We start from the raw sequence: 20,822 nt of genomic DNA on the forward strand, positions 1-20,822 counted from the left end.
TTATATTTTTTTTTTCTATTGTTATTTTCTAAGGCTTTAATCTAGTCACAAATTCCTTATTAAAGTAATGTTTAAAAAAAAGAGAAATAAAATAGTAATAATATCAAACTAAATAAATGTGTTAAAAAATTATTATGCTAAAAATACATTCTAACCCCAGTTTGAAAACCCTTAGAACATTTGTATTTCTTATTCTAGCAAGTTTTTTTTTTTTTTTGAGTTTTTTTTTTAGTTTTAGAAGTACTTTTGATCTTGTACCAGAATATTATCTTTCATTCAACATCGATGAAAAAAAAAAAACTCTATACCTCAAATAAAATCTAAACAGACATCATCTACAATATCTGTACATAAGAAGTATCTAGAAATATCAAAGGATTTTCAAAGATTATCAAAAGTTGGGCTATGTGACTTCAAAGTTAGGAGTATGTAGATGTGCCAGTGACGTGACGCACCTTTGATGTTCTGCCTTTGTATTATGTTTCTTTCAAGATTTATTGTGCATCTGCAATCTCACTTCCCAAACCTTTCACCTGCTTCCTGCAAAGAAACAAAACCTCTTGACAAACACATTTTGAGGAAATCAGTCTACGTTCTCCAGACACAATAAATAACAACAAGATATGGAATTTCATCATAATGGCTCTATTAGTTTCCATCTTATAAACTGCTGCCAGTGTCTATTTATCTCTGTTCAGGACATTGCGATTTAGCTCCGTTAACTGAATTGCAATTTGAGTCACATGTTCTAGTGCTGGAGGACCAGAACAAAAATGATCAGTCTTGGACTCATCTCATAACTCAAACTCGGTCCTGTCACATAATTCTGTAACCATTTAGCGGATATTAAATATTCATTCATTACAGTGGCACACTTTAAACTGCTCACTGCACTCTGCTCATCCATACATTACACTGATATATGCGTGCTAATAGTCATGCAAGAGTGTGCACACACACACACACACACACACATATATATGTGTGTGTGTGTGTGTGTGTGTGGGCATGTTTTTGTGACACATCAGGACACAACTTTGTATAATGACATGGGTATGACACAGGTATTACAAGGAGAGGGTGGGTTATGAGGACATAACCCATGTCCCCATTTTTCAAAACGCTTATAAATCATACAGAATGAGTTTTTTTTTTGAGAAAGTAAAAATGCACAAAGTTTCCTGTGAGGGTTAGGGTTGGTGTAGGGTGATAGAATATTCAGTTTCTACATTATAAAAACCATTACAGCTATGGGATGTCCCCACTTTTCACAAAACCAAACGTTTGTGTGTGTGTGTGTGTGTATGCATCTTTCTGCAAGAATGCATTTGTTAACGTTTATTAAAACTGACATAAAAGACATTTCTAATGTTACAAAATATATTTTAAATACATGCTGTCATCAGATTCGTTGTTTTCAACACTGGTAACAATAAAAGTAAGGGCTGCTGAAAACTCAGCTTTGCCATCACAGGAATAAATTACTTTTTTAAAAAGTGTGAATGATTTTCAGTCTTTAGTGCAAGCAAATGGTTGAAACCATCTGTTTGAAAGTGAATACTGGAACGATTTTGCGTCTTTTATGTTGCTACACAATTCCATCCACTTTCAAATGATTGTCACAAGGGTCGTCGCGATGGGAAGGATATTCTATTCATTTTCCCAGTCATGTACATGTACAAGGATTTACAGACTGAAGCTGAATAAAAAGGAATGATCCACATTTGGAGTAAAAAAGCTCCTGTCTGACAGATATAGATGCTGTGCAGGGAAATAACACTCACCCCTTTTGCTGCCAAAATGTATTATTTATTGGCATGAAGGAAGACATCTTAGTAATCTGGCGTCTGACAATAGAAAACAAAAACACTATCTAGAGCCTAATCCAATTACAGAGGAGAACAGGAGAGGAGTCACAAAGTCATTTGTATCTACAAATTCAATCTCAACCACTTTTTCGCCGAATACACAGCCTGCTTTCTTTTTATCTCAACAATTATGAAAAGTATCCGCATTGCACCTGACAACCGCATAATTGTCTGTGGAATTTGTTAAATTTATTTGAAAGGGCAGGACAATATAACTTACTCCGACACCAGTGTTATGCTGATGAACATCTCAAGCCCTGCTCAGGTTAGAAGGTCTGCTGGTTAAGTTTTACTGACACTCGCTTTCTCTATCTCTTTGTTTTCTCTTCTCCAAGCCTCCGCATCTGCGGCAGGCCCATGAATCTTAAGTGAGACGCCCACATACTGTTCCCCTCTCCATCCATTACAATTATGTTCTCCCATCTGAAGGCTATCTCTGCATTTGTCTCCAACATGCTGCCATCATCAGTACTACTGATTTACAATCTGTTTAAAAATCAGATCACATGAACACGCAAACATTTTAGACCGAGGCAACCACTTCCAAAACCCCTGCGTGATATGCATTAGTTCTAGGCCACTGGTGGAACCTAACGTTGGAAGCTAGAATCCATCTCAGAGTAAAACATATTATAAAATAAAATAGAACAAAATGATATAAAATAGAAAATGCTAAAAGTGGCACCAAACGATCGAGGCCAGTTTCATCTTAAAGTGAAAAATAAAAAGGAAAGAAATTAAATGCTTCTCGTGGCATGAAATTATGGAATACCTTTTCACCTTAAAAGAAAAAAGAAAAAGAAATTCCATTAGTGTCACTAAATTTTGGATGCATGTTTTAGTTTTCAGCTACTTAAAATATGACCAAAATGTAATTTAAATGTTTAAAATAAAATAAAATACTAAAGGGAAGTCAGTTTCAGTTTTCAGCTAGACAGAAGTAAAAGAGAAAAAAATAATAAAATAAAATATAAGAACAAATGTCACTAGTGGCACTAAACTGATGTCAGAATAAAATATTAATAAAATTATATATATATATATATATATATATATATATATATATATATATATATATATATATATATATATATATGGAAGCCAGTTTCAGTTTTCAGCTAGATAAAAAGAAGAAAATATAAAAACTTTTTTTTATTATTAAAAAAAAAGTAATTAAAATAAAAACATTAAAATAAGCGTTAAAAATGCAAAGTTAAAAATGATAAAATAAAAAGTATTTTATTTTATAAAATACCCCTCACAAAATTCAGCTTTAGAGGAAGGCAAGTGGAAAAGATGCTATAAGTTGAATTCTCAAAATGCCCTTTACAGTTAAGGTCAAAGTTTGGTGCAGAAGGTGTATGCATTAAGTTCATTTGAAAGAATGACAGTACTTTGCACTCTATCTGGTCTTCTCAGCCTTGTCACAATAAGCAGGGATAGACCAGTGCGAGCCTAAAAGATAATCTTCATCGCTCCCCTGAGCCAAATCACCGTTTGAGGTCTTAATCAGGGCAGAAGGCCTCAGCGCAATGCAAAATGCAACTCCCTCGCAGGACGAGCTCCAGGGAAGCAACCAGGCAAACCGGCATCTTCATTACCACACACATCTGCCTTTATCTACTGCTCTGAGACCTGCCAAGAGCCCTTTCGGAGTCTGAGTAATAGCAAAGTGCATCTCTCTCCAAGGCGTCTGAGATAATCCTCCTGCAGAAACTTCTCTGCCACTCTCTTCTCAGTTGTTATCACTTCAATGGATTTATAACACTTTTCAGGATGTTTAGATTCTGGTAAGTGCAGTTGACAAATCCTTTATCTGTTCGGCTTCATAATGAGATGTCACAAGTGAACACAAAAATAGCAGAACAAATAATGACGCAATATAATGCAAAAAGGCAAGAGATGCAAAATCAACATGAGCCCAGAAATGTTCTCATGTAGAGTTTATGTTATAAACGTTTTTATCGTTATTATTACTTGAGTTTAAATGTACTTTTAAATAATCACTTTGTTCATTAATTCATTAATAATTCTGTTACTGTTTTATATTTTCATAATGAGCCTTCCTTTAGTGATTTTAGCCCAATCAGAAATGTTAAAATATAATGTAGAGGCATGAAGATTAATGTAAAATAATAATTATGCTTTTATTTCAGTATATTCATTTTATTTTATTTTATTTGTTAATTTAATTAAAAGTTTTGATGTTGCATATTTTTATATTGTGGTACTAATGTGCGTAGCTGTTTTGTGTGTGTGTGTGTGTGTGTGTGTGTGATTTACTTTGTATTTAAATTGTCATTATACAAGAACTGTTTAAGATTTGAAATACTGTTTAAGATTTAAAATATATATTTATAATCCACACCTCAATTGAAGACAAATAAGATGTTTATACATATTTATGTTTATATTAATTTTAATGCTAAGTTCATAGCCTAATTTGAGTCAATAAAAACACAATGATCTTACTTGTTCCTACAATGGCAATACATAATTAATAGTATATCACTAAGGTATGTAAGTTATACTGACAATGATAAAGCAAAGTTTGTGTGAGCCTTGCAGGTATAAACACAACTGGGAATTGAATTCTTAACTTATTATGTGAAGAAACGCAAGTTTAGTAGTAGGCTCACCCGTGGGATTTGAACCGAATATACACAGCTCCTAAAACATGGCAATATTCACAATATTGACTAAAGTGAGGTCGATATATCACATAAAAAAAGAAATATTAAACCAAATGTTAATGTTGTTCTTAAAATAGCCAGGGGCACAAACTTGCACCGTGCACGCCCGCCTCCATCCCAAGCTTAGACTTGCCCTGAGGCTTAGACAAAATACATACAGCTCATTATGTCGCTTTTCCACGCAAAGACTAATGCACATTTATATGACCCAGCAAATGACACTATAGAAGCACTTTCACGCCAGTCCAACTTTATATATGGCTTTTTTTTTTTTTTACTCAAATGTCTCTGATTTTATGACCTTAAATCGCATTGACTAACGTTAGTGTTCCAGTGCTAAAGCTCACGCAGAGCACGTAGGTCAGCGCCGTTGGTAATAACAGTCAAATTAATCAACTAGAATAATGCCACTCAAAACTACAATTCACAGCAGCCCGGGAGGAAGAAAATAAGGATGTGCCAATGTGGGATGACGAAAAAAAAAAGAATAAAAGGAAAACAGGCTGTTTGGCCTTCACGCACAACAAAGCACCTCTGATGTGAACAGTGCGCTAGAACTGTGTTTATGTCGTGTTGTGTGTTTGCTGCTGGGGGATTTCACCAGAGGAGGCTGTTATCAGACAGGGATAGGTATTAAGGGGACTGGGTACTTTATAGAGATGTATTTTAGTATTCGGCAGACGTAATGGGAGAGAAGAACAACAACATTCTCACTGCTGCTCCCCTCTGAAAACACAGAGAACCAGACTTCAAGAGATTCGCCAAGACACACAATCTTCAAATAGAACTTAACACAGTCCAGGTGAATAGTAGCCATACTCAGAAGGCATCACTTTATAAGTTAGTGTTATATAGAAGGTCTGCATCTTAAACGATACACTTCAAATTAAACGGTAGGGAAAAACACTTAAAAAGGGATTTTTTAATTTTTTAATGTGTGTGTGTATATATATATATATATATATATATATATATATATATATATATATATATATATATAAAATAGGCTATATTACATATTGTAATATTATATAATAATCTGTCACCCCATTGAAGGCTCGCTGTAGTGAACTAACCCTGGAACATAACCTGCTCCGGAGCAGGTTAAGTTTAGAGAGTGAGTTGCTATGACTACTAACATACCCTGAAAGTTACCTCTGTTTTTGGAACCCAAAGTTGAGGTTATCCGCTTACTTACTCTTAAACATACCCGGATATGTCACATAACCTGCTTTCTGGAATACCCCCCAGTTCTGTCTTGATTCGGTTAAAACAATTGGGTATGTAGTTTAGCAAATTTACATTTAACCCCAAACATAATTTCTCATCATAAACTAATTGTTGTAGTAATTGTTTTAAAAGTGACACTGAACACTGGTGGAACACGAAGTAAAAATAATAATACTAATAATCTTAAAGGGGTCATATGATGTGATTTCAAGTTTTCCTTTTTCTTTGAAGTGTTACAAGCTGTTCGTGAATACATAAGAGCCTGTAAAGTTGCAAAACCCAAAGAGATATTCTTTATAAAAGTTACGAGTCAACCACGCCCTCCTAAAACGCCTTAGTTAAACACGCCCCCACATGTCTACATCACCATGTGGGAAGATTTGCATAACGCCACCCAAATGTTCACTCAAAAAAAAGCTGTAGTATTGTTGCTGCTGCCATGTTGTGGAGACAGATGCTGTGTTTCATTGTAAAAGTGAAGCTACTTTGTTTGTTCTTCGAAAAGGACACAATTAGAAATCAGTGGTTAAGTTGTATTTACAACACTTAAGACATGGTTTTATGTTTACGAGGCATGATGCAATGCAATGCTTATAAATACAGTCATTATAATCCATAATTATGTACCCAGTGGATGCAACAAATGGCTTATTTGTAATGGGTTTTATTGGTTTTGTCATGTTGCGCCACTGTTCTGACCGGGACACGAATAACAGTATGGTGAACAAAGGGCGAAACATTTCTGTCAGACACTTGAGGTATTCGGCCAATCACAACGCACTGGATAGCTGGCCAATAAGAGCACACCTTGCTTTTCAGACCGATGAGCTTTGTAAAAATGACGGGTTTCAGAAGGCGGGGCATAGTGAAACAATAATGTACATTATGTGGAAAATGTTTTTTAACCTTAGACCGCATAAACATATTTCATTACACCAAATACACAAAACAATGTGCTTTTAAGCAATATCATATGACCCCTTTAAATGAGAATGTTTAGCATTTAATTTATTCACAATATCCAGGCAATTTATTATTAAAAGTGAGCATTTTACAGCAAAAGGCACTATTATGGTGCATTTAACATGGTGTTTGTTAATACTTATATTATGAAGCAGGAAAAAAATGGTTACACTTTCCATGAAGCCCGTATTTATAATACATTATAAGGGTATTCTTAAGGCATTATAACGAATGGATAAAGCATTATAAAAAACGTATGTTATCAACTCATGAATAATCCTAACAACAATTATAGTACATCATAATACTTATGTATATGTGGTTATAAGTTTAAGAGTATGATTATTTATAACACTCAATGAACACCATATTGAATCTACTTCATTTACAGTATAATGGACTGTATCATGACATTATTTAAGATCTGCACAGTATTTTACTACAGCTTGTGAGTGGTTAGATGTTGAGTGTTTTTAGAGTGTTTCCTGTTGCGCTGTTTATTAATTGATGTGAGCTTAATACTCCAACTGGAAAAAAAAAATGCAATATTTTATATGGTTACATTTTATTTTGATGGTCCCCTTAATCAATTGACTATAAGCGACTTTGCAACTACATGCCAACTAACTCTTATTACAGTATTACTATGCTCAAAAATAGTAGAATCTAATATGGTAGAATAAGCTGATGTACTTCCAAAGACACTTACAGTATGTCAGTTTATCTGTTGGTTGACCATCAAAATAAAGTGTTAGGACTTATTTACAGTAGCAGACATACTAATACTCCAGTGACCGCTGGCTGATATGAAGTTGCAGAGTTACTTATCAACAGCTGTCTAAAGGGTACCATCAAAATAATTAAATTGATATTACAATAAAAATAGTTCAAAGAAAATGTGTCATTACACATTAATATGATCGGTTATGTGACCTTATGAAAGAAAAGCTAAATATTATTATTACTACTACTTAAGTGTTTTTTTTTTACTGCTTTAAGAAGCATCAGAAAAATGGCAAGATATGCGAGATAAGCTAGAACCACAAATAAGTACATTTTATAATAATTAAAACTGTTCTTATGAATATTAATGAGATACAACATAAGTTTTATTACGATGCATTATGCAGTCATTATAATGCTTTAAGAATACCCTTATAATGTATTATAAATACAGGCTTCATAGAAAGTGTTACCAAAAAGATAAAACCACAAACACTGACTCGAGAACACAAACAGCTTTATTATTTGTATAGGAGACATACAGTTATATCTATATAAATACAGTGTGTGCCTGGTAAGCAAGAGTGTGAACAGGATTATCAAATGTTCTGCAGGTTTGGTCCAGGCATTCTTACAGACAGAGGGTTGTACTTTTCTCTAGCCGACCTAAATCACAGCAGCAGACCCCTGAATGTGCACTGATTTATAATTCTCCAAACTCCAAGACCATTTCTTTCTCAATTTGTCTCTTCTACAATCTTCACTTCACAAAATACGTCAGCAATTTCTAAAGAACTCCAGGCCCTTTTCAATCAGTCAACCCTGGGGACAGCAGCACAAGCTAATCTGATCTTGGAGTTTTTGAAAAAGGTATTGTGAAATTACTGACTGAAATACAAAACAGAGGGGAAAAAATAAACTAAAAAAAAGCATAAAAAGAGACTTTAGAGATGCTATACAATTAGTATGCACGATACCATAAGTAACTCAAAAGTTCCACACAATGACTTTGTAGGGTTTTGTTCTGTGTAACACTGTCAGTTGTTCTACTGAGCAGCCATTTTCCTTATGTTGATGATCAGCCGTTTGCTGTATTCTCTGTGGTCCACTGGCTTGGCGTCCACCACTGTCACTTTAATGCGAGATTCGTCCTATGAAGACAAAACAAAAAGGATTTGCATCCACGTCCTCAAATTTTTCAACTCATCCTCATCCAGAAGTAGTTGTAAGATAGTGTTGCTTTCAACAACAAGAATTATGACTAAATATCATCGTCGACGAACCTTTACCACGTAAAGAAAACGAGACGAAACATAAATGCTGGTCATGTGACGATTACTATAATTAAGTGCATAATGCAATATTGTTGACAAATAAAAATTAGACTAAATTTGGTTTACAAAATAAAAACTATGCTAAAAAGTCTTTTCATTTTCATTGACCAAAACGAGACAAAACTAAATGTTATACGTTATTTTGTCTTGTTTAGTAGCATTATAATTATTAGTTTGCAGTATTTCGGTTTCCTGTGTCTCACTCCAGGGGCTGCACTGTGCAGTCACTTCCTCAAGGCCCACTCTGCATTATTTAAAAAGACGACAACAAACTAAATTAAGTCTGACACCGAGAAAGGGACCGATGTGTATAATTCTAACATGTTTTGCTGGTAAAATGTAAATTCAAATCAGAGCATCTTCAGTGTCTGGAATGGAGGTATTGAGTCTATTAAGGTAACAATAATATAATTATGTATGAACGTCACTAACACGAATAAAAAAAATAAAATAACATGACAGCTTCACACAAAGACTAGACTAAAACTAAAATTAAAACAGGCCACCAAAAACAACACTATTGTAAGGTCTCCTAGGGGAATTAATATTTTTAGTTTGAATATGAACGGTTCCTATTTTTAAGCACAAATCAGCAGCAAGCATTTTGAGTTATAATCCTGAAGTACGTATAAACAGGGAATGATCTTGGGAGGGGGAAAAAAGTAGTGTAGAGGTACAAGCCAAGAATAACCTGTTAATAGACATTCACATTTTTAGATGAATGCTGAGTATTTTCTTATGACCCCTAAATAAACCTTCTTAACCACAACTGCAGGCATTAAATATCTTTTAATGTGATATTGCCTCAGAGACAAAGGGCAGATTAAATGTAAATCTGCCATGCATTAATAAGCTTGAATAAAATAATTCCCATTAAGACCCACAGTACAGAAAAAAAAAAAGAAATGAAATAGCATAAGCAGCATTTAAGATTTTATGTTGTTTTGGCATCACAGAACTAGGTCTAGCACAATCTTAAAGATGCATGCAGATGATAGGCAAAAGACACAATCTTCCACAAAATTTCTTCTATTAGTCATTTGCAGATTTAATCTTCCTTTAGAATCCTTGATGGCAACAAACTTAAACCAAATACACCTCAACCTCAAACCACTGACTGCATATTTCTCAGAGACGAACCTGCAAACCCTTGAGTTTTGCTCTCTGAGCACTGGACTGTGTTGTAAAGTAAAAGTTCATTGCCTGTAATGGTTTATGACAAATGCTGTTCTATCACATATATTCAAAAGCCTCAAAAATTCTTACCAAACAGCCTGTAGATATTTTAACAAACAGACACAGCAGTACTAAAAAAAGATGAACAGTAATCTAATCTAGCAATCTAATATCAAGCAAATTAGTGCATACAATCTGGCTAACATTTAATAACTATGAAATAAGAAAACCTTCTTTTAACGTCATCTTACCGCAGCTTGCTTATGTCTTGCTTGGGTTCACTGGTCTCTTTCACTAATTGCATATGCATGTAGAAAAGTTTCACACCCCCGCGGGATTCACCACGTCTTTACACAAAGATGTTCAGACAACTGGTTTAATCTAAATAATTATAGTAGTTATTAAAACACGATCCAATTATGTATGTTTCTACATACATTTATTTTTCCCAATACTTTCAAATCTTGGTTGTATTTATTCAATCATGACTTGACTTTATCGTACGAAATGGCCTCCATTTAGTCTGATATTTAAGTAAAGGTCCCATTTAGTCAACTGAATAAAACTCAGAATAGTTTATTCCAAATGTCTCCTCTTCACGTCTATACCTGAAGAAACTAACCCTGAGAAGATCCATATTTTCCTACACCAAAGTTAAAGGTGACCTTCCCCAGTGCTGACTGTAGCCTTGTATTCTGATTTCATTATCTAAACTTGGAATATAACGATCTCCAGCAATATGATGGCTGGGAATTCAGATACTGATACAGCATTTTAGATGCATACTAATTTCCCTGCAGAATAATAAAATCACATTACACAGAGATTGACTGCAGCACAGCTTTATGCCTAACTCGATTAAAAAAATAAGCTAGCCAATTTAAAGCTATAAATTATATGTAGCTAATATGAAATGGACTCAAATTTAAGTTAATTTGAATTTTGAGAAAGTAACATGAATCTCAACTCGTAACAAGGAGAAAGAAGGGGATAAAAGAAAATGCTGAGATGGTGTACTTTGCATTACGTTTGTCAGCAGGTGTGTTCGAGAAAGGCAAATGAAGTAGGTGGTGTTCTTTGCTTCAGGTCCACAGAAACAACAACATCCTCAATATTCACAGCTAATCTGTCAACGTGGTTCTCACACGGCTCTCATGTAGCATGTCATGCAGAGAAAGAACAAGGTGCAGAGCAATTTTTTTTTTTATCATCGGCACGGTGATGGAGGCGGGGCCAGAGATGCTGTGCCCATTTCCATAAACCTCAATCACATGAACAGGTGCAAAAAACATTGTGATATACAGTTTGAAAATTATTCTTTCATCCCTGGTTTGTAAGCAATTTCAGCTAAATTTGTTAGGAATTAACAAGAAACATTTCAACATTTTTCAAGCCAAAGACCCCTTTAGTGGAGAGAGATGCAGTAGTTTGTTATAGTATGTATGCAACAGGTTACATTTTACACCTAGTCTATAATAATTTGCATGTATTTATGTACATTACTCTTTGAAACAAACAAAAAAAAGTATGAGTATCAATGCTGCATTTATTGCCTAGAAATACAAATTATTTTAATTTAGAATTCCACAATATTACTGTTTTCTATCAAGGCTACATTTTGAAATGTAACTTATTCCTGTGATGGCAAAGCTCAATTTTCAGCAGGTTTTCATGTGACATGATCCTTAAGAAATCAATCTAATCTAACCAATCTATATTTTCTGATGAGCTTACATTGTAGGTTTCCAGCTTCGCTCGGTTCCGGAAGACAAAAGTGTTGAAGTTTGCATGCTGAAAGATCTCATCGAATGCAGGTTCGTTCTGTAAAAGCAAGGCAAGACAATAACATAAGAGGATTACAAACACCACATTGAAAAAGAAAACTCCATGTGAGATTGAATCAACCTCTTGGAGTAAGATCCTTGGGCTTAAAAGCCTATTTCATAAACACACCACAGAAAGAACTCCAATTCATACACAATGTGCCGCTTCTCAAAACGTCTTTGTAATACGCTGGCCAATCCTTGAGGCCATACTTATGTAGCGCACGGATGGAAAGCATAGAAAAAAGAATGAGTGAGAAGCAGACTGGAAGAAGAAACTCACGGAGTCCTTGAGTTGGCCGAGATAACCTGCATTTTGGCCCAGGAGGGTCTCGGCACTCTCCTGAAAGCAAGTCACCCATTGGTTGTCTCCAAAATCAGCAATGTTGGCCTGTCAGAATGAAATGACAATTCATAAAAAGCACAAAACAATCCCTTCACTCCTAGTTGGCTAGAAGTCACGTCCAAAGGATACAGGCTAGACTGAATTGAAAAATTTGGTTTGGAAAAATTGGGGAAAATTTGGTTTGGAAAAATTTTGGAAAAAATGAGAGGCCATGCACATAAGATCCAGTGTTGAAGACAGTGATGTGCTCTGTAGATGGGATGAAAAACAAGAGAAATGGACATTTCTACATGTCTGGATGCTGGAGCCAAATGGAGTTGTAAGTTTCTATTTTTACAAAATTTTTGGCTGCCGACCAGCAGCAAGATTTATTTGCCTATTTCTATCCTGTCCTGGAATTCCAGATGCAGTTTTAAATACAAAAAGGGACAATTAACAAACCAGTCTGAGCTGATAACCTGCAAAACAGAGAGTGGCCTCAGATGAACGATGCTTTTAGAGCAAGAAAACAGCAACTAAAACTGTTACCAAGTCATTTCAGAAATGACTATTTTCAGAAAGCATAAATGGGGATGGCAGAGATATTTATTTTAGGACAACCAGAAAATACTAACTGGAGGAGTTTGATGTGGTATTTCAGAAGGGGCAGGAGAGCCAAGGGCAAGTCCCTTACCGAGAACATGAGACGATATTTGAAGTCAGGGAACTCTTTGTCGCATTTCTCACAGCGGTACATGCCATTCTGCTGGTCCACCACCTTCTTGTTGCAGTCTTTACTAGGACAGGCCTGATATAAGCAGTTCTCTTTACGGATGTAGACTATGGTGGCGATGCAAGAGAAATAATCAGCCTGGGAAGAGAAGAAAGAACATTTTATACAAAGAGACATTAGTACTGTTTCTGCAAAATAAACCTGATTCTATTAAACACAGTAGCAGTTTATTACTATTTTACACAACAATAAAGATGGTGTTGTTGTCTCCAAACATTTGACTGATACTGTACATCCTAACTACCACTTCTATGGTATAAAATCCCTGAATTTATTAGATTGTAGCTGCAGAACTTATATAACATGATATATAGAGAGTTTAAAAATACAACCTGCCTGCAAAATGGGCCAAGCAGAAAAGGCAAAACAAAAAACTTGCCTATATTAATTTAAAAGTAGTATATGCAAAACAGAGAATATGCATAAACATTAAAAGGGCTTCTGAAAGGGGCTGAAGGCAGAAGGGAAACAGCAGCCGTAGAGCACCTGGAGGGGAGGTCAAAGGCTCTGTGCTAAATGTATGCAGAAGAGACAATGGGAAGACAGGAAGTGCACAGCCAGTGGGGCTAGAGATGAAAAGGGAGACAGCGATACTAGGAATTATTTTGTGCAGTTGGCACTTCCTGCTTAGACGGTACTCTCTGGTATTGCTATGACTTTTCTGAAAGCCTTAGAGGCACAGATATCATGTTTTGCTCTCTGAATCATATCAAATAAACCATTATCTAACATAACAGCTTAAAGAGTTTTTTTGTTAATTGTTTTTGCATGTTAAATATCTGTATTTTTTTTAAAAATCTAAACAGCACTGATAACAGGGTTGAATGGTTAAGCTTGAACAAACTTAATGCGAGAAAAGAAAAAAAGGGTCAAACAAGTCACAAATACATTTACAAACCAACATTTAGTCCTAAACATTCCAAAACAGACTGATAGCTTAAATACTATTTTTACCAGTGTTCTGAAAATGCACTTTCAGGTCCTATGTCCCCTTTTTATGAAAAAATACCTCAACTAGAAGGAAGAGGGGGTTCAGACAGAAGAATTGCATGTTTGAGGGTGAGAAGAGAAAGGAGGTAAAAATAAAAAAAAAAGTCTTGAAGAGTCAGCTAAGAGCACATTATTGTTTTACACACATCACACATCAAGAAATAAGATGGAGGACAGACACAGGAGATTGCGGATTACAAGGTGAAAAAGGGGTCAGTGGCTGGACATGAGCATGACTGCTCTTCACAAGGCTCTGGAGAAACACGTTAAACCAAATTTTTCCCTCACAAGCACACGTTTACCCTGGTGATAATGGTGTTGATGAAAGTACTAAGATTCTTTTGCAATGACCTACAATGGGTTTAAGAAACTCGCACTCCTCAGAAACTCAGGGCCTTATTCATATTTATGCTGTAAAACCGCTCTTTAATGAAATGCAAAAAAGGGCACTTTGCCTTTCTGAAGACTGAGAATTCAGCTCGCAGTGGATTTATCATCTCTCTTTGGACCATAATCTATACAGAGCCTCTAGCAAAGTCTTAACCCCATATTTTCTAAGGAAATGGGATATGAAAACAACAACAAATGGCAAAAACGTGTTACCACTGTAATTGATTTCTCTTCTAACAGGTTTACTGCTGACCACCCAGTTGTTTCGCTTTGAGAATTTGACCCCAATTAACTTCTCGAAGGGCTGGAATTGATATTCCGTGTCATTTCAAATAAATAAAAAGCCTCCCGGGAAATGTGAACGACAAAGGCAGAAAGCAGACAGAAAAAAGGCTTGCTATTCAATAAGTGAAATATCCCCGTAAATTATGGTCATTTCACTTAGTGACAAAAAAAAAAAACCCTCTAAACATTTCCACTTCTCTAAAATACAATAATTAATCCAGTAAATATCTATGTAATTATTGTCACATTTGTTTGGTAGATGAATGGGTCCTCACAGAGGCTGCAGAGCAGTATATTTTTCTAGTTACCAATCAATATGGCTGACATTTTCAATTTTTTTCAAGAGAGTCAGAGTAAAGTCACTTATTTCATTCATTTTTTTTTTTTTTTTTTTTTTTTTTAGCACAGACAGATAAAATGCAGATGCTGAAGTACCATTCACTCAATCAAACCTGAATGATTTAATGATTTAAGCTTTTCATACCGGATAAGAATTTTTAAAACATTATTTTTAAAAAGATTTCCAAAAGCACAATTCCTTATTGATTAGATCAGTTTAAAATTGATAATAATAAAAAAAGAATAAGATTTCTACATTAACTACAGAAATATCCCTTACATGTCCAAGCCTAGAAAACAATATTAAAATTCCCTTCCAATAAATTTGACAGGACATTTAAATCCTGGTAAAATGGGACAGAAAACTAGGACACAAACATTTTTTGCGAGGAGCGTTGCTAATTAAATACAACTGGCTTTGAGCTTTTAGCAGCCTAACCTTGTGTCCCATTAGAGCAGATAGGATGACATCAGTGTGAGGGCATGAGTACATTTCATCAGAGAATAAACTCTGATGGGGTTAACATTCTTGCCAGTTGTCCATAGAGTACCCCTAACACATCAGTCAGACCTTTTTTCCCAATTTAACACCACCAATGCACTATTCAGTAGCATTCTGGACAATAACTCAATAACTCGGAGACAGCTTATTCATCAATGTACATGATCAGGTGAAGACAAAGTCTGGGTTGTTAAGCCCCAACCAGACTGTGAGATTCCATTTCATTCTACATGCTTCCTCTATTATAATATCTTTCATGCTGCGATTTTGGTTAGCAACCACACTTGACTGATGATGCAGTGTTCAACAGCAGTATCACGCAACACCCAGTGTCTAAATCACATTCTTCAGAAATTTATAATACAGAGAAGAAAATAAAGTCTTGTTTTCTCTCTGCTTTAATAACTGATTTCTAACTTATGTGAAAACATTCCTCCCATATTTCACATACTCATTTGTTATTGTGGCATCATTCTGTAGCCCCTCTCTTTTTCATTTATTGTGCTACACCTGGTAAGCTTGTCATTTCTCTCTTTTTCTGGGACATTTAGCTTTCATTTTGTCTTTGATATTATCCCCAAAAATAACCATGCTTTAATAAATCCTCTTTAACCAAACAAGAAAAGTAAATAAATTAAATGTACTATTTAAAAAGTACAATTACATTACAATAACAAACAATAAGGTAAGCATTAACATAATTATAACAATATGGCAATTTAATTTAGAAATACTTGAAGGCCACATGCCATACTCTGTTCATATTTAAATTATTTTGCTATGGTATTGAAATTGTCATCTTTAATTGCAAATTAATATAATCTAGTCTCTGGTACTGGTTTTAACCATTAAAACACTGGCATCATGACAACCCTACTCCTACATATACGCCAGAAAATCCAAAAATAGACAGCAGACAAGGTCAGATTTATTATGCAGCATATCTGCAGTATAATCTCTTAATTATTAGGCTTAGTAAATGGAGTCCTGCTAATCTCCATTCTCTATCTCCAGTGCTGAATGTGAGTAATGCTTAAGCACACACCTTGGGAAGATGGGAAGGGCATTACATAGAGTGATTAATGAGCAGAGAGAAAAGTAACAGTGTAGCTAAATGACTGCATCCCTGTGTCTTTTGTTTCAGAACACGTGTCACGCAGGACCGACTTATTACAGCTAATCAGATGAACAGACAATGACAACCCCTAATAAAGTGATGCTCTACAAGACAATGAATTCCTAAAAAGAGTAGTATTTATGGCTTATTTTCATCATCAGTTCATCATTCACTGCTGCAGTTTCACCATATGTACAGAAGTTTGCCATTTTCTACAATATTATAAGCACTTTTAATGTGTGAATGTGCGCAGTCAAGTGTTTTAGTTTTCTAATGTTAGAAACTCTGCTATTCTAGATAGAGCCAATTTAGAAAATGGTCTTTTTAGACAAGAAATGTGTGGATGACATACTTTGTCTCCATGACCTAAGTGCTCATTCTTGACTTCCGCCAGGGTCTTCCAGTTTGTGTTTGCACCACCACCACCAGGTCCTCTCAACTCCGTCATCGACTGTCCATCCATAGCATGTCCTTCCTTATCATACCTGTTAACAAATACACAAAAAATTGTCAGCCTCTAATGCTGTCAATCATCAAAGAATAAATCAGTCAGACATCTGTTCATCTCTTCATACAAGGTAATAGCTCATCTGTTCAGGCAGATAAGTAGCTGATATCGTAACTAGATCTACAGAGACAGAGAGCTAGAGAAAAACAGCAGCAGTGGCCACAGAGACGCTGGGGGCTACTTGTGAAATGAATCAACAGTGTAGGAATGGTTCAGGGAGATGGGGTCAGAGCTGCAATGGTGAAATCAGAAACCCATTTTCACTCACGCTCCGGAGTGGTTGGGAAGACAGAGGTTGGAGAGAGAGAATAAAAAAAACAACAAAGCTCACTCAGGATGAAGCAGTGTGTCTGAGGAATCGATACCGCATGATAATCTAGAGACCGTAGGCCTGGTTACCAGAGGGGTAGGACGGGGTGGATCGGTAAATACAAGGGTTCAGGGCTCGTTCTGGGTGGCACGACTAATTGAAAATATCCAAGTTAAGACAAGCGTGTGGCCCTTGCTGCTTGTACTGTTTGCCACTTGAAAAATGGGTTTAATTCTAAAGCATGGTTTCTACCTTAGTTTTCAGCTGCTTTACTGTATCACCGTACTTGCGTACTTCCCAAAATAACTTCCTAAATATAATACTAGTTGTGCGTTGCAAAAAGGTTTAGCCTACTTCTGATTAAAACATTATTTTTTTGTCCCCCGCATACTTCAGTGAAAATTGGATTATTCAGAAAAGGCAAGCGCTATCATACGACAGTGACAGGAACTGATACTACGCTTGAATAAAGCAAGAAACTAATTGTGAACCTTGTGAATGAGTCATAAAAAAAAAAAAAAACAATGCCGCAGAATAAAACAACTGCTTCACATGGCCAAGACTTGATGGTGTGAGGTAATTGGCTGACTAAGCCTGAATGTATGGATGACGGCCGGTGCCATTGAGGAAGGCAGAATGAACACCAGAGGAGCAAATTGGAAATGGCATGTGCTTTAGAGCAGTGGAGTGACAGGCTGGCGCTCAGTGCAGTGTGCCTGAACTGAGCAGAGCAGACAACAAGAGGAAAGCAGCGAGATTGAGCACTGAACGGACTGCCACATGTCAGAGGACAAGAAATACTTGTGACAGGAATAGTAAGAGGCAAGAAAATTAAGATCCTATGAAGAGATGTTGTTAATAAGTCTTGGTTGAGTGCCTTTTCTCTGTAGCTTTGAAAAATGATTGCGGTTTTAAAAAATGATGTGTCAATATACTATATTTAAACAAAGTGTCATTATTGTATAACTAGGTCCTTAAACTAAGAGATGTAGATCGTTAAAGGGTAAGTTCACCCCAAAATAAAAATTCGGTCATTTCTCACCCTCATGTCATTCCAAACTGGTTAAACCACTGATGACACATGGACTATTTTATCGATGTCCATTACTACCTTTCTGGTCCTTGACCATGGTAATTCACTTGCGGTCTATGGAGAGACAGAAAACTCCCAGATTTCCTAAATTATTTTAATTTGTGTTTCGAAGATGAACAACGGCTTTACGGGTTTGGAATGACACGGGGGCAAGTAATTAATGACAGGATTTTCATTTTTTTGTGAACTATCCCTTTTAACTCGCTGATTAGAACCAACATTAATATACAATGCATGTCATAAATATGTATAATTTAGCCAAAAAAAAAATGTTATTTATTCACATCCATGTCTTTACAAAATAATATCCTTCTGTGTAGCAATATATGTTAGGCAGCTATTCAATCTTATATATATATAATTAAGTCTTTTAAAGCCATATGATGCATTTAAGAAACCCAATGAAACGGAGTCTTAATTGACAGATTTCTTCTCTACTTCTGTAACTCTGTGGTCAGTTACATTTCAGAAACTGATTACAGACAAAAAAAAACTTCATGAGTTAAAAGTTCAGAGTGGTATAGCATAAAAGTCATATTTTAAATTGAAAACGTGATATTTAAGTTATCATTATAAAACTACTTAAGTTTCAGTTTGTTTCTCACACAATGCTTCAGTATGGCTTCAGAAAACCTAGAAAATAAACACACCAGTCATACAGAGTGCTTTCATAGAGCTTGGCAGTATAAATCCTCTTCTGTTATATGGAAAGCTTAGACATTCTGCCTAAGATCTCCTTTTGTGTTTCACAGAAGAAAACAACACTGGGCTGGAATGATATGGGGGTGAGTAAACAATAACATTTCCATTTTTGGGTCAACAATTCCTTTGACTTGGAAACAGCATGGCAGCAAATGTTCTCTTGAAGCTCACTGTAAAGTACAATAGTGTTCCCCAAGGGGAACTCTGTTCATGTGTGAGCCAAGTGGATAGCCCCCCAAAAAATATATTTAAACAAAACAGAGTCACTGAAACAAGTGACCCTTGTTTAATATCTCAAATTGAGTTTGATGGAGACATCTAGCGTAAGTACAGGGAGTGCAAGCACAGACAGACTCCTGGGTGTGTGTTGCTTTATTCCACATCATGGTTTGAAGGGTCTGACAGATGGGGTGGAGGCAGGAGAGGTTCCACTGCCTCAGAGAAGATGGTCGAAAATGAGCCAGTCAAAGTAATTGGCAACCTATAAGTAAGAGTGGATCGGCGAACGAGAAAGAATGATAATGAACCGGGCGAGAGTGGAAGGGTGAGAAAGAAAGATGGAAGGCGTGTCTGATTGAGTATGCGGGCCACTCTGCAGGAGTGGTCTTAATCTCTGACGCCATCTATTGGACAAAAGAAGACTTGCATCAAAACGCTGAGATCTATTATCTAGTATCAGGGGCGTCGGACTGGGGGTAAAACCAGTACTGATTACCAGGGCCCCAAAGGAAGAGAGGGCCCTTGAAAAGTCTGGAATATATATTTTCAAGGGGGATCTTGTGCAGCGCCCCTGTCTAGTATTAAGGGTTAGTTCATATACTGTATAAAAACTTCGGCCCAATAAGTAAACTGACTGCTACACTAAAAACAACCGAAGCAACTACCTGTCAATTAAATATTTTAGAACTAAGCATTAAAAGTACATATTTAAATGCCCATGCCTTCCTTGGCTCAGACAACACAAATGTAAAATTCCATGATATGCCCAGGTTCTTAAAGTGAGAATTACACAAAATTGGAGAAACATGCATTAAATATTCCTTCAATACCTGCACTATAACTTTAAAAGAAATACAACACTCACATTATCAACACTAAATGACACAAAGTCAGAAATACTGACAGTAAAGCAGCACAGTGATGACAACTCCCTATACTGAGTAGGGATGTTCATTTCAGTTCATTTTTCCTAACAGACACTCGTTAACCTATTATTAACAAACAAGATTTTTAATTAAAACTGAATTAAATTAGAAAGGATAAGTTTCTCTGTGACCCATTAAAAATAATATTTGTTTTAGATGCGCAAAAAGCACCCAACAACAGAACATGAGGATTCACATGCATCACATCATGCAACTGAAGCTCTTCTGCGAAAAACATAAGCTAGGCTATACAAAGCCTAAATATAACAAATAAATAGGCCTTTACAAGAAATATATTTTTACTTCATAAATTAAAAAATGAACGAATAACACCATTTCGGTTCATTTTTGTGCTGCGCAAAAGGAAACCAGATGACAGAAAGTGGCATCCTATTTTTCTTTAGTCTTATTTTATGCACAAAGAATTGTTTTTATTGTGAATGTACACAAATAAAAGCAAACCGTTTTCAATTCCGATTCTCTTTATGACTAAAAGGAGTAGTTGCTTCCACT

The 20,822-nt window shown here is 35.7% G+C and overlaps 1 protein-coding gene across 2 annotated transcripts in view; it reads right to left on the reverse strand.

The window, feature by feature from the left end:
* Nucleotides 1-455: 455 nt before the first annotated feature.
* Nucleotides 456-20,822, reverse strand: part of LOC113114886 (replication protein A 70 kDa DNA-binding subunit-like) — a 30,470-nt gene continuing 10,103 nt past the window's right edge. The window contains exons 13-17 of one of the 2 annotated variants that reach the window (XM_026281963.1): nucleotides 16,904-17,036; nucleotides 12,830-13,006; nucleotides 12,094-12,201; nucleotides 11,722-11,808; nucleotides 456-540 (exon numbers count right to left, since the gene is read on the reverse strand). In XM_026281963.1, coding sequence (XP_026137748.1) covers nucleotides 514-540; nucleotides 11,722-11,808; nucleotides 12,094-12,201; nucleotides 12,830-13,006; nucleotides 16,904-17,036 — 532 coding nt within the window. In that variant the 3' untranslated portion in view covers nucleotides 456-513. Of the gene's footprint in view, nucleotides 541-7,977; nucleotides 8,629-11,721; nucleotides 11,809-12,093; nucleotides 12,202-12,829; nucleotides 13,007-16,903; nucleotides 17,037-20,822 lie in introns of those variants that run through there. The other variant, XM_026281961.1, reaches the window with a different exon arrangement.

The sequence above is a fragment of the Carassius auratus genome, chromosome 15 (genome assembly GCF_003368295.1).
Source record: "Carassius auratus strain Wakin chromosome 15, ASM336829v1, whole genome shotgun sequence".
Classification (NCBI taxonomy): Eukaryota; Metazoa; Chordata; class Actinopteri; order Cypriniformes; family Cyprinidae; genus Carassius; species Carassius auratus.